The sequence below is a fragment of the Alligator mississippiensis genome, chromosome 5, assembly GCF_030867095.1.
Source record: "Alligator mississippiensis isolate rAllMis1 chromosome 5, rAllMis1, whole genome shotgun sequence".
NCBI classification, from domain to species: Eukaryota; Metazoa; Chordata; order Crocodylia; family Alligatoridae; genus Alligator; species Alligator mississippiensis.
Genome location: NC_081828.1, coordinates 101,009,925 through 101,023,272, shown reverse-complemented (window position 1 = coordinate 101,023,272; position 13,348 = coordinate 101,009,925). Strand labels below are relative to the sequence as shown.

The following is a 13,348-nucleotide window of genomic DNA, read 5'->3' as shown; positions in this document are numbered from 1 at the left end:
CATGGACAAGGGAGTGAAGTGTACTCTGTCCAAGTTTGTGGATGACACAAAACTGTGGGGAGAAGTGGACACACCGGAGGGCAGGGAACAACTACAAGCAGACCTGGACAGGCTGGACATATGGGCGGAAAACAACAGAATGCAGTTCAACAAGGAGAAATGCAAAGTGCTGCACCTAGGGAGAAGAAATGTCCAGCATACCTACTGCCTAGGAAAGGACCTGCTTGGAGGCATGGAAGTGGAAAGGGATCTTGGATTCCTAGTGGATCCAAGATGAACATGAGTCGTCAGTGTGATGAAGTAATCAGGAAAGCTAATGGCACTTTATCGTGTATCAGCAGATGCATAACGAACGGAACCAAGGAGGTGATAATTCCCCTCTATCGGGCGATAGTCAGACTGCAGTTGGAATACTGCGTGCAATTTTGGGTGCCGCACTTCAAGAGGGATGTGGATAACCTGGAGAGGGTCCAGAGAAGGGCCACACGTATGGTTAAGGGCTTGCAGGCCAAGCCCTCTGAGGAGAGACTAGGGCACCTGAACCTCTTAAGCCTCCTCAAGAGGAGGTTGAGATGCGACCTTGTGGCTGCCTATAAGTTCATCATGGGGGCACAGAAGGGAATTGGTGAGGCTTTACTCACCAAGGTGCCCCTGGGGGTTACAAGAAATAATGGCCATAAGCTAGCAGAGAGCAGATTTAGACTAAATTTAGGAAGAACTTCTTTACAGTTAGAGTGGCCAAAGGCTGGAATGGGCTCCCAAGGGAGGTGGTGCTCTGCCCTACCCTGGGGATCTTCAAGAAGAGGTTAGATAGACATCTAGCTGGGGTCATCTAAACCCAGCACTCTTTCCTGCCTATGCAGGGGGTCGGACTTGATGATCTATTGAGGTCCCTTCCGACCCTAACATATATTAATCTATGAATTGTTATAGACCTATGAAGGATCCAGCCTATTTATCTCTATAAAAGTTGTACAAGCATGGAAGTGGTTGCTGGCAATTGGAGAGAGAGAGAGAGATGTTTGCTTGGCCTTTTTTGTGTCCCCATAAAAACATTTATGGTGGCACTCAAACTCAACAAAGTTGACATCTTTTTTCACCCAAAGACACTGGATGCATACCTCTGGTTATAAAAGCAGGTATGCTTTGACTGTGGTAGCCTGAAGAGCAGTAGATATAGATATAGATATTTATTTTATTGGGATGGTGATAGTATTTCATGTTACTCTAAATGTTTTTTGGTGTTACCCTTGAAGAGGCTTGAGGAGTGCAGGAAACAAACATGTACATTAATACCAATCATAAATGGACATAGTCAGAGGTCAGTGAGGTCTCTAAGGAATTTAATGCATCCCAACCTTTTTTTTTTTTTTTTTTTTTTTAAATTAAAATCTCTCAAGGTAAAAACAAACAAACAAACTACCCAAACCTAAACTGTTCTTCAGGCTGCCACAGTCAAAGCATACCTGCTTCCATAACCAGGGGTGTACATCCAGTGCCCTAGGGTGGAAAATGATGTCACCTTTTGTTGAGTTTGTGCCACCATAACATGTTTTTTTATGGTGGCACACAGAAAGCCAAGCAAACAGATATCCATGTCCCTTGTCAAGCATAACATAGCCAGGACCTGGACCCTACTGGCTATTATTGGTCTACTATTTTGGGTTCTACCAACAGTGGATTGGAAGCCATATGAATTAGGAAATACAGGTGTCAGATTCCTGTAAGAAATATTGCCAAGCAAGCCAGGAACTACAGTTTGTACTAGCTTAGTCTATTGCATGGTTATTTGAAACTGGATGTGAAAAAGAAAGGTAATAATATTATGGTGTGGTGCATAACAAGATTTAGGGGTATGCATATTCTTTGCCAGCCAAAGAAAAACATGCATTCAAAGTGTACAACTGCAATTCAAGTATCCAGAAGACTCTAGGGCTAGGGACAAATGGTCAAAAATCATGAATTGACTCAATCTTTGCAGGTTAGTCTAACCTGGCTAGGCTAAATCTGTTTTGTAGCCAGACGGACATCCTAGAAATGCTGGCACATGCCTGCAGTGGATCAGGCTAGAAGCCCGGGGGTGCTAGAACAGCCCCTTCCCTTCCAGAGAGCTCAGCTGAGGGAAGCATGACCAGGCCCTTGCAGGACACTCATTAGGGAGGGCTCCTCCACCTCGATAACAGAGCACTTGTCAGCTCTGTTATTAGCATTTAACACCCCACCAAAAAAAAAGCCTCACTCATTACAAGCTCTTCTTAAACAGCTTTTTCCAAAAGAAGGAATGCAGGGACATTACAATCTGAGATGTTGATTACCTCCAAAAGGTCTTAAGTGAACACTGTCCTATCTGCTTTACGCAGCATTAGCTAGCATACCACATGCTGGTCACAGTGCTGTGGGAGAGAGGAGGAAGGGATCTCTGCTTTCAGTAGTGAGGGGGGCGGGGGGTCATAGGGAAGCCAGCAGACCCTGTTGTGCCTGCAAGTCTCTGCCGGACCTCCAGCCAAGGAGCAGAGGAGAGGCGCCAGCCCTGCTGAGGAACAGAGAGCTCCCACCCAGCCCAGAGAGCATGCCAGGATGCTGGGGGTGTCCAGTTTAGCTTAAAACAGCAACGGGTCTAGGACAGACATTGCATAAACTGGTTTGACCCAAATCAGTTAAGTCTGATACTACGTTCAAGTACTATGTTTAAATCTGATACTACATTTATCTCAGATGGGTTTCAGCCATTTTCAAACTGGTTTGTGTGTGCTGAACATCCGTTCTGTTACAGGTTTTGACCAGTTTATCATCACTTAAACTGGTTTATGTGTAATGTCTGTCCCTAACCTAGAAAATTAACACTTTTTTTTTTTGTCTTTGTGCCTAGACCCAAGGAGAGCCAGCCCACAATTTTTTTTTTGGAGCCCCCTACAAGAAATAATTCTAGGGCCCCCCTGACAAAGAAGCCGGCGGCGGCGTTGGCAAGAGGGTTGGCGAGCAGCCGAACATGAAGCCAGCAGCAGCAGGGAGAGGGGTGGCGAGTGGCTGGACATGAAGCCAGTGGCGGCAGCGGCAGCTGTTGGGTGAGGGGGGTGGCAAGCAGCCAGACTCAAGGGGCCCCTTGTCTGTGGGGTCCTCTGTGGCTGCAGGTTTCACAGGATAGGATGGGCTGGCCCTGGACCCAGGGCAGGAATCTCTATTTGGATCATCTGCCTGTTTTGTCTCAAGTTAGACTGTTTGCAGGCCACAGCCAGTTTCTGAAATGGTCATGGACTGGAGCACAGCTATGGTAGAGAAGCAAACTGACTGGAAGAAGCCAGAGGTAAAATCTCAGACTGCATTGCCTTCTACTTGGTGCATGATTGTGCTCTAATTGCTTGTCACTTTCTCTGTTTCTCTTCTAAACATTGTCTATACAGCATCAGTCTTTGTCTTGTTGCTCAGTTTGCTAAGTACTGCTATCTGCTTCTTATATGGTACTGCGTCCAAAGCCTATGTTAAGCCTTTGCCCCACTTGCCCCCTGCCTGTTCCTCCTGTTGCTGTACCTGTGTGCTGCATGTATGTTGATATTCCATTCCATTAAGGAGGGGTTTGTACTTATGCCTTCTTGGTTCTTCCTGGTAATTATCAGGGCCAGCTTGCTTGCAGATTAAGAACACTGTGTACACTCAAGAGTCTTTATAGTTATTGGCGTAAATGACCCTTCTGCCTCAGCTACAGGATTTGTTCAGCTTGATCCTATCTTTTAATTGTCTCTGAATAGAAATTGAATGAAATTGTGTACACAAACCTACCTTCTCCATCTGCAGACTTCTTAGCCATTGCTTGATAAAAACATGTATAGCTTTTGTCCATGAATTATTAACATCAGGAATGCAAGAGCTTGAAACAGAGGTAAAGAAAGTTTTCTTTCATCTCTTTTTAGTGAGGAAAAGATCCTGTGTCATTCTCCACAGCATCTTGTTGTGTACTGTAAGTCTGAATCTGTCACTCCTGAAACTGGCGCAAACAGATCTTGCTGTACTAAAAACTATGCCATGATTTCCAAGGTTTCCATCCTCTCTTTCTTAAGTACTTAAATTCTCAAAAGAAGCCAACAGGATTTGGGTTGTAAAAATCTGATTTTTTTTTTTTTCCTTTTCTTACTGTAACTTTGTAGGGTCGGCTTTAGTATAAATGTAGCCTGCCACAACTCCTGACCTGCTGCTCTTTGGCATGATTCTCCACCTCTATGTACCTTGAGTAGTTAAATGGGGCAGGGGTGTAAATGTCATAGTAAATCATACAAGATTCTTTGGGTAAATCTGATATCTTTTATTAGACCAAATCAAATAGTTGAAGAAAATCTTAGCTAGCTTTTGTGTATAAATACCCTTCGTCAGGCTGAGGAAACATCTGCAGCTGGTGTGTGCTCTTCCTGGATGGAATGAATAGTAAAGATGATTAATAAATAGCCATAGTAAATCAGATTATTCCATTTTTACAAGGATGTAAGCACTTGCCCAATATGCAGGACAGTGGGAGAATTAAGTGTGTGATAATCACTCTAAAACAGTGGCTGCTCACATTTGAGTAGTAGTTTGCATCAGAACTACTCAAAACTGCACAGCAGCCTTCAGTACTTAACTAGTGATATCTTCAAAATATCCCAACCCAAAACTTGGTCTGATACAAGATAGTGCCTTAAGAAAACCTGGTGTCCTTTGCCTTCTGTTTTTTTAAAATAGGCGAGATGTGTTCAGATGAAGGAGGGTCTTGCTTGTTTTAAAGAATTTCGTAGAGGACATTTGAAGAGATTCCAACTGGTCTCTTAGTAGCTTTCACTGCGTGACCACTTCTGAGGTGCTGGTCTCAGGCTTCAAAATAAAACACTAGAATTCTTAGCTGGGCATTGTGGGGCAGGAGGCATGCACAGGGGGTTAGCCCTTCCGCTCTCAGGGGTCAGCATTTGTTTGTACTGTGTGTTGACAGGTGAAGGGGCGTTATGTTTTGCTCGTGGAGACTAAAGCACTGGAACAGTTACCCAGAGAGGTGGTGGACTCTCTATTTGGAGGTTTTTAAGATCTGGCTGGACAAAGCCTTGGCTGCTTTGAGAAGGGGGTTCATAGAATCATAAGGCATTTTTGAAAAGCGCCTGGTGCTGCGATGCATGCAGTTGTATAAGTGGCGAAATGCATGTCAGCGTGGAGAAAATGGCAGCAGTCTACATTTGAACTAAAACACATAGGTGTTTTGGATCAAAAGTGCACCACTGCCATTTTCTCCACATTTCACTCCTTTATAATACTGCATGCAACGCAGAACGGTGCATGTCAGTTCACATGCGGAGCAGACTGGATGAATCAAGTCTGCTCCGATGCGCCAGATCTGTAGTGCGTCACAATGTGAAAAAGTATGTGTATAAATGCCCACAGAAAATGAGGGTTGGAAGGGACATCAGGAGGTCATCTAGCCCAGTGTTTCTCAACCCATGGGTCATGACCCAAAAGTGGGTGGCAGGAATTATATGAAAGGGTCCTGAACAAACTTTATAAACGGATCAACAAACTTTAAAGAGATTCTCTTTTTAAAGGAGAAAAACGTGGGAAGCCTTGCCTTTCCCCTTGCACGCTGTTAAGAGTTCCAGCCTACAAGGGACTACTCCCCCCCTCCCCCCCCCGACACTGGGAGGCAGCAGGTCAGGCGTGAGGGGAACTGGGTGGGGACTAGCTATGGATGTTTACAAATGGGTCCTGGTACAAAAGAGATGGAGAACCACTGTCTAGTGCAACCCCCTCCTGAGGTCCGTCCAAGCCTCGTTTTTCTGCCATTCGAACCCACGGATGAAGTAGCCGCCCTCGGGTAGCTGAAGCAAATGTCAACCAAAGAAGGAAAAGAATGTTCAGGCTCTTCAGCCTCGGGGTCAACAAGACAGCCAGTCCAGGGAGTGGGAGTGGGACACGTCCCGCCCACCCAGCCCCAGAGGCGCTCGCTCCAGGTGAGCTCGGGTTTGCTCCAGGCGGCTGGGATTCCAAAGAGGCACCGGGTGGCGATTGGCCGAGCGGCGGTGGGGGGCGGGATGCCATAGCGGCGCCGGGCGGCAATTGGCCGAGTCGCTCCGCAGGCGGGGCCAGCGGCGCCGTGTGCGCCTCAGTGTGTGCGCGCGCTGGACCTTAGCTTGTGCAAGCGGAGGTCTGAGCCGTAGAGCCCCGCGAGCTTCGGGCAGTGGTACGGAGCTGCTCCGGCACTAGCCCCCCCGCAGCTATGTGCCCCTGCAGTGTCCCCGCCGGGCCGCTGGGCTGAGGCGCCTCGTGGGGGAAACGAAGGACTCGGCTTGGGTGTGGGGAGCCTTGAAGCCCCGGCCCCGCTGCACATGGTTGGGCCCCGCGGCCGGGCGGACGTGCTGTAGTGGCCACAATGGAGCCCTTCTGGGCCGAGGTAAGTGCAAGGTTTCGCATGGGGGCGGGGGGCTGCTGTGGTCTGGCGTCTTCGCTCCCCCTTCTGCTCCAGGGGGCTAGAACCTAGTCAGCTTCTCCCAGGGCCCCAAGTTTTGCCCGGGGGGTGTGTATTCCAGGTCCAAAGGAGGGTTTTTATTTCGGATCCAGCTGCTTCAAGGGAAGAGAGAACCCCTGTGGTGACGAGGGGGAGTCTGGAAAAGCGGGGCATCTGGGTTAGTGGTGGTGCAATGGACTCTTCTTCCAGGTGAGGTTTGTTGGGGTTTTTTTTTGTTTTTTCCCCTTGGCTGGGTACCCTGCTCCTTATTCCCTCTTGGGCAGAAAGCTTGCCCTGTTCGGTCCCCCCCCCCCCCAATGCTGTACTGCCGTTGTGTTGGGTCACTGGAGCCTCTGGCCCCCATGTATGAGCCCAGTGCCATGGGAAAAGCACCAGCTTTTGCCCTGGTGCAGTCGAACTGTTTTAAAAAAAAATAAAAAATCAAATCCTGGAGGTGAGGACGTGGCCACACGCTTGGTTTCTTATGGAGAGAGCTGGTATTTCCTTTGACAAACTTGTTGGTTTCCTGTGAGGGGTACACTGCGGGTGGCAGGGGTACTGGCGCTTCCCTGCCACAGCAGAAGGAAGAGGTGGGGTGTGGAGGACACCTTCTCTTCTCCATATATACTTTGGACACCTAGTATGGAGTACCTGGCATGGTCCAGACACTACTGTGGTGTGGCTAGGCATAATTATGAGACTGCTTTAGGGTCCTGCTTTAGTCAGTTTGTGGTTTCCATTCATTACATTCTGTTTAAAGGTTATTCAGGAACTTGTAAAATGTAAGCAATACTTTTTTGGGGTGTTACTTTGGTAGTACTAAGAGCCTTTCATAATAACTTGATTTCTTTCACCAGGCTGAGCAGAACCCCTCTCGGCAACCACAAACCCCATGTCTTTTTGCAGTGCATCCTGTGAAAAACCTAGGCATGAAGTCTTAATCCTGACAAGATTTGCATGCATGCTTAGTGAGAGTGAAGTGAAGTAGGTACACGTACCAGCCTTACCAGGATTGGGGCTCCAAGCATGTATATAGATTTATTACATTGCGTATCAGTATGTAGCAGTGAAGCTGACTGTGTTGGTCTTTTGATACTTGCAGGGTATTTTGGTCTCTAGTAACTTAACTGACTGGCACTCAGCAGATTTCCGTATTCTTGAACTGTACTTCTGCAGGTCGTTTTGTGTTCAGAAGATTGTGGCACGTGACACTTCTCCCTGATGGATCCATTCCCCCCCCCCCCCCCCCCCCCCCCCGGCCCTTTTTTTATGGGTGTTTTTTTGCTTTTTTTTTTTTTTTTTGCTGTAAGTTACGGTTTTAGAGTTCTTTACACACAAATGTATTGCAAAGAGAAGGAGGAAACTGTAGGGAAGCCACCAAAAACAATAAAAGCTGGATCATCCTGACTATCAGCAATATGCTGAAGGGGTGCTTGTAAAGGAGTTTGTGATAACTGGTGATGAGGCTTTCAGAGTAGCATGCTTGTTGAGGATGTGATCCGTTTCATATAATTGCATGGTACTAATAATGTATGAGATGAAGTGATTGGAGCAGGAGTTAGGTATCTGGGTTTTGCTCATAGGTATGCCACTAATTTTACTGTGATCTCTGGCATGTTGTCCTACTTCTCAGTTCCTTACTTCCTCTATAAAGTGGGGAATATACTTCCCTACTTTCACAAATAAATCATTCCTGTGAAGTATTTTGGGGATACTATAGAAACAAAAGTAGTAGGGATGCAGATTTTAAGGAAGTAAAGATGTAAAATAGTTTTGAGTGTATTCTCCTGAAGGGAAAGGTAAAAACTTGTAGCATTTTAATGTCTCACAAGGGAGGTCCTTTTAATGAGCTGTGACTCATAAAATAATAATCTTCGTAACCTCACTACTGCAGAGAGAGAAGATGAATCATAGAGAGGTTGTTACTTGCCAAAGGTGAACACGGGGATTAGAACCCGGAAACTTTTGCCTTTCTACTTTATGCAAGTTACGTTGCTTTACATTACACTCAAGCAGTACAACACCCTTCTTTCCTTGTGTGATAAAGGGGTGCTTTGCTTCATATCTGAAGTGTGTGAAGTTGGGTAGCACTTGATATAACTGTGTCCAACCTATTAAGGGTTTTACTGGAATAGCTTGTATTCAAGTGGAAAAAGAAGATCATACTCATAACCAAAATAGTAAAATCTTAGTGTAGAGCAAGTTTCTTTTGCTAGTAGTTCTGTTTTGACTAGAAAACTTCTCTCATGTATAGCCTATTTCCAGTTTCTGGTGATGTTGCCCCACCCACAAGTAAAACAGCGGATCTGTTTACAAGAATAGTAATTAGTGGAATTACTTATTTGGGTTTATTTGCCACTGCTTATTAGGCTTTCCTTTGTCAGGCAATAAAAAGTTTGGTCAAGTACAGTATGAGTGAAAAATTGCGGGATTAATTTGCAAGACAAGTCAAGTAATGTGGCTGGATTTTTTTCTAAAGGAGAATACAGCTCTCTTCACAGCTCTGTTCTTCAGTAAAAGCCCTCATGTGACATTTATGTAGCAAAACTATCAGAAAAAACCATCATACAATATGGTTGCTTGCCCCTGCTCTGATGAAGGAAAGAACTAATAGTGTTTACTTGTCCATTAGCCAGAACTGCTTGCCCCAGGCAAGTGAAGGAGTAAAATTTTGTTGGGCTGTATTAGCATTTCAACATATTTATGTTAATTTGCGGTTGCTGAGTGTGACTTTGATCTCCTCAAAGAGCTGTGGCTCTCTTTGAACATGTTGATGTGACTTTTTAAAAGAGTAAAAAAAACTAAACGTATCACCTTGGCTTTCATCTGTATCCAGTGTCCCACCCATAAGTGTAAACATTTTTCTTTCCTCAGAATGGTATATGCGTAAATTAGTTGGTTCTTGTTACTTGCTTGTAGCAAACTTTCTGTAACTGAACCTGATTAATTTCATTATTTATTATCTAAGAAAATCTTTGTTCTACTGATGATGATAAAGGTTCTTTCATGTTCCATTGTTCTGTGTGAGAGAGTGGGGCTGTATAAAATAAATGTCCAGGTCAGGGGCAGGGCAGTGTGGCACCCTATGGACTAACTCATGTTAGTCACTGCCCTGTCTCCTGGGAGCCTAACATCAGGATAACATAGCTTTCTCAGGTCACAGGCATGGTTTTGCTCATGTTTAACAGTAGCATAACTTGGGAGCATTACTGTTGAAATCAGTTGAGTTACTTCAGCATTAAAAAAATGGTTTGAAAACAGAATTACCTTAAAGAAGTATTACAAGGTACTTTGCAGTGCTTGCCTATTACCAAAGAGGTTCCTGTTTCTGCTGTGGGGATCTTGCAGGTAGGCACATACAAGGCTTGCTGTAGAACAGTTGTAAAGGAGCAAATAGGGATTACAGGAATGACCTACACACTTTTGCTTGCACAATTTTTTTTCAGAGATCTCTAATAGTGCTAATTGTAACTAGCTCTGAATATGTTTTGTTACTAGAACAAACACATCAGGCAGTTGCCTTATTGAATTAACGTGAGTGCGGGTGCACATTACAGAGAAAGCATTCTTGTTTGCACTTGTCTGTTTTAAACAAGATCTGGGATTATAACTGTTGGGAAGTTCATGCTAGTCAACTGACAGCTGTGACTACTAACAATATTTTAGAAGAGGAAAAGCTGAGTGCATTAAACTCACAATTGAGTTTGTTTCATCACTACCTAGGTTGTTGCTTCTTTGCAGGCAGCACTAGCAGGGGCTGTCTCAGGACTTCTAAAAAGCCCTTTTTTTTTCTCTCTTTCTTCCTTTTAAGGGTTTGTAACCCATTAAAAAAAGCTTTGGGCAGAAAATTAGTATAAAAGTTATTATTTAAGCCCAAGAGACTGCCCTTCTATTCCACCTACAGTTTAAAAACCTTTGTATTCTGAGTGGTGTTCAGGAGATTCCATAATTTCCATAATCCAAAATTAAAAAAAAAAAAGCAGCCTGGTGATTTTTAGTCTGGGCAGACCTTTGGTTATTGGAAAGAAATGTATGTGTTAACTTAGCATGCTTTCCATGAAAGTCGCTAACACTATAGTTATGTTTTAGTCTTTTAAAATTGCTAATACTCTAACGCTGTATACTAAGAATTAAAATATGTATTTGTCTAACAAAACCATTTCAACTTGCTAACGTACAGCTGATACATTTGCCATGTACACAGGTAACTGGTACAACTGACTGGATGCGAGAGAGAGGTCCTTGTCTCTCTTAGCTAGGGCTAATATCTTGCAACTAAGTGAGCATGTTGCTTTAGTAGTAGGGACTACAGGCCACTGGGGTATGATGGAAGGGAAAGGAACACAAGTAAATCAACGATTAATGTATGCGGAACTGAAGGGACAGTCCTAATATCCCACCATCTCTTACCTCTGAAAAATGCAGATGATGGCATCCCAGTTTCAGTTTCTGTGGTTTGGAGAGAAACGTCTCGGGGTAAGAAGGGGTGAAACCAGGGGAAAGATCCATTTGTTTCTGATTTTTTGGAGGACGTTGGCATGTGATGGTTTTCCTAAGATGCTTTCTAGTCCTTGAAGATTGTAGTTTCAAAGTTCTCTGATACAGGTGATGCACACAGATGCATTGCATGTAGGCTTTTGATCTAAAGGAGAGGAGGAGATCTGTATGGAACTATAGCAAGCTACCATTTGTCCTTCACTAGATTAACTGCCTTGTTTGTCCTTGACCCATTCAGGCCACCTTTGCTTTTCAGCAGTGAGCCCCTTCCCTCCCCCCAACCTCCTATTTAAATTCCTGTCTTTTTGGAACACCTGCTTTCTGTAAGGTATCCAGGTCGTAGCTGTATTGGTTTAGAGGCAAAAGGAATCGGAACTCATGGTAGAGGTGATATCTTTTATTAGACGAACAAGTTGGTCTAATAAAAGATATCATCTCTATCACAAGTTTGGTTTCCTTTTGCATTCTGTAAGTCCATTTATAGCACCTGATGGTGTTGCTAAATGAAAGCTTATTGCCTCTCTGAAGTAATTTCTGTAAGGTGTCACCCTGCCTTTTGCCTTCTGCCTTGTTTTTTGTGGGGTTATCGCCTGCATGATGCTGACTTCACCTCAGTGTTGTTTTGCACTGACGCCTACAGTCTTTCATGTAAACTAAGATGCCTGATTTTTGGTACAGATGATGTTCCTGAGGGAGCCAAGTCTATCATGAGAAACAAGGTTACTCAGTGAATGGCTTTCCCCTTTTACATGCCAGCTTCATGGGGCTCTCTAGCTCAATAGGAATGCTGGGTTTTTTTCATGATTTTCAGGGCCATATCTCCACGCTTACAGTTCAGCAACAAATGCTGTAGCATATCTACTTGCTAAAGACTGAAGCATAGGAGGCTGAAGTTTAAAGTTTGCATGCATCAGAATGCTTCCCTGATTTATACACTGTGGTTCCAAGCATAGTGTTCACTTCGTTGAAGGAAAACCAGAAATGTTTAGCACAGTGGGCTTAAGCCTGTAAACTGAACAGGTGCCAAGCTCCCATCCATTTCAGTAGAACTTGAAATGACTGCAGGATAGGATCCAATGGCTCTTATACCTGATTCTTACAGCTTGAGGATAGGGAAAGGGGGCACTTCTATTCTATACCTTGTTCTATACCTTGATGGCATATACAGGCTCAAAGGTAAAGCCCATCTGAAGGAGAATGTTCCTTGGGGAGGAGCCTTGTAAAGCTCTTGTGCATGGTCCACCTAAGCCATTTTGCGCTGTCTACCATACAGATGCGCTGGGGGGTTCCTTCTAGATGCATGGCACAACATCTTTTTCTACATGGATTCTTTATAATACCCTCACTAGTATCTTGACGTAGGTGAATGTTTTTCTGAATGTTTTTCACCCTCAATTATACATATTTATTAGTTAACTTTGAGGACTGATGTTTTGGCCAAAAGTGTCTATCATTGTTTAAAAAAAAATATCACATTGAGACACTTTACTAAGAAGAATGGAAGAAAGACGAAAAGTAGAGGTTTTAAAATAGTAGCATTTGATGTCTGTTTGGCAGAGATGCAAATAGCATAGGAGAAAGAGGTAGGGAATCTGTCCCCTTCTGCTTTTTGTTTCCTTGGCTTTCTGAGCTGTCCCAACTTTTCTTTTCTCCTTGGTAGTTAGGTTTCAGTATATGCTTCTTTGTTGGTAGTTAAGTTTTAATTGACAAAAAATATTTGTGGTAGGTGACCTGTTAGACTAGTGGTTCTTGGCTCCATGTTGGGGACAAAAAATCTTTTGGGAGACTGGCCTCTCCTCCTATTCATATATAAAGAAAAAGAGGGTTTCTATGATTTCCCCCGATGTTTCCATAGGTCAGGATGTCTAGGTGTTAGACCAAGCACCAGAGCCTGATCTTTAAGTAAAAGGGCCATTTAGAAAGTTTCTGGCCTGACGCATACTATTTGCATTCAACTGTGTTTAGTTTGTTTTTTCAGTATAGCCCTCCTTGGCCAGCTTGGACTGGTGTGGCTTGGCTTAGCTTGGCTATGCCTGTACTGTAGCCATCTTCATTCTCTGCACATAAAAATTCCACAACTGCTATAAGCACCTTGTTATCAGTGAAACGCTTCCCATGAAGCGTTTGGGGGATAGTCGTTTTTGAACTTGGGGAGCAGGGAAAAGTATGATGGGAGCCGAAGCTTGGTGTTAGGTTGGATGGGGAAACATTTGAAAACCAATTTGATTGAACCTTTGGGTATGTGAGGGGATGCATTATTCTGGAGAAACAGCTTTTCATGGTGTTTTTTTAAGTGGCCTCTTGCAATAGTAGCAGCTTATTAGCATAGTACTGATTTGAGAATGAGGTCACCCCTTCAGTGTCACAACTGCAGCCATCTCAGATTTCTTGGGGGGA

At 44.2% G+C, this 13,348-nt stretch overlaps 1 protein-coding gene across 2 annotated transcripts in view; it reads left to right on the top strand.

Annotated features, from left to right (window-relative positions):
- Positions 1–6,133: 6,133 nt before the first annotated feature.
- MYO10 (myosin X) overlaps positions 6,134–13,348 on the top strand; it is a 325,103-nt gene continuing 317,888 nt past the window's right edge. Inside the window, exon 1 of one of the 2 annotated variants that reach the window (XM_059728622.1) lies at positions 6,134–6,400. In XM_059728622.1, the coding sequence (XP_059584605.1) occupies positions 6,380–6,400 (21 nt within the window). In that variant the 5' untranslated portion in view covers positions 6,134–6,379. The remainder of the gene's footprint in view (positions 6,401–13,348) is intronic. The other variant, XM_059728626.1, reaches the window with a different exon arrangement.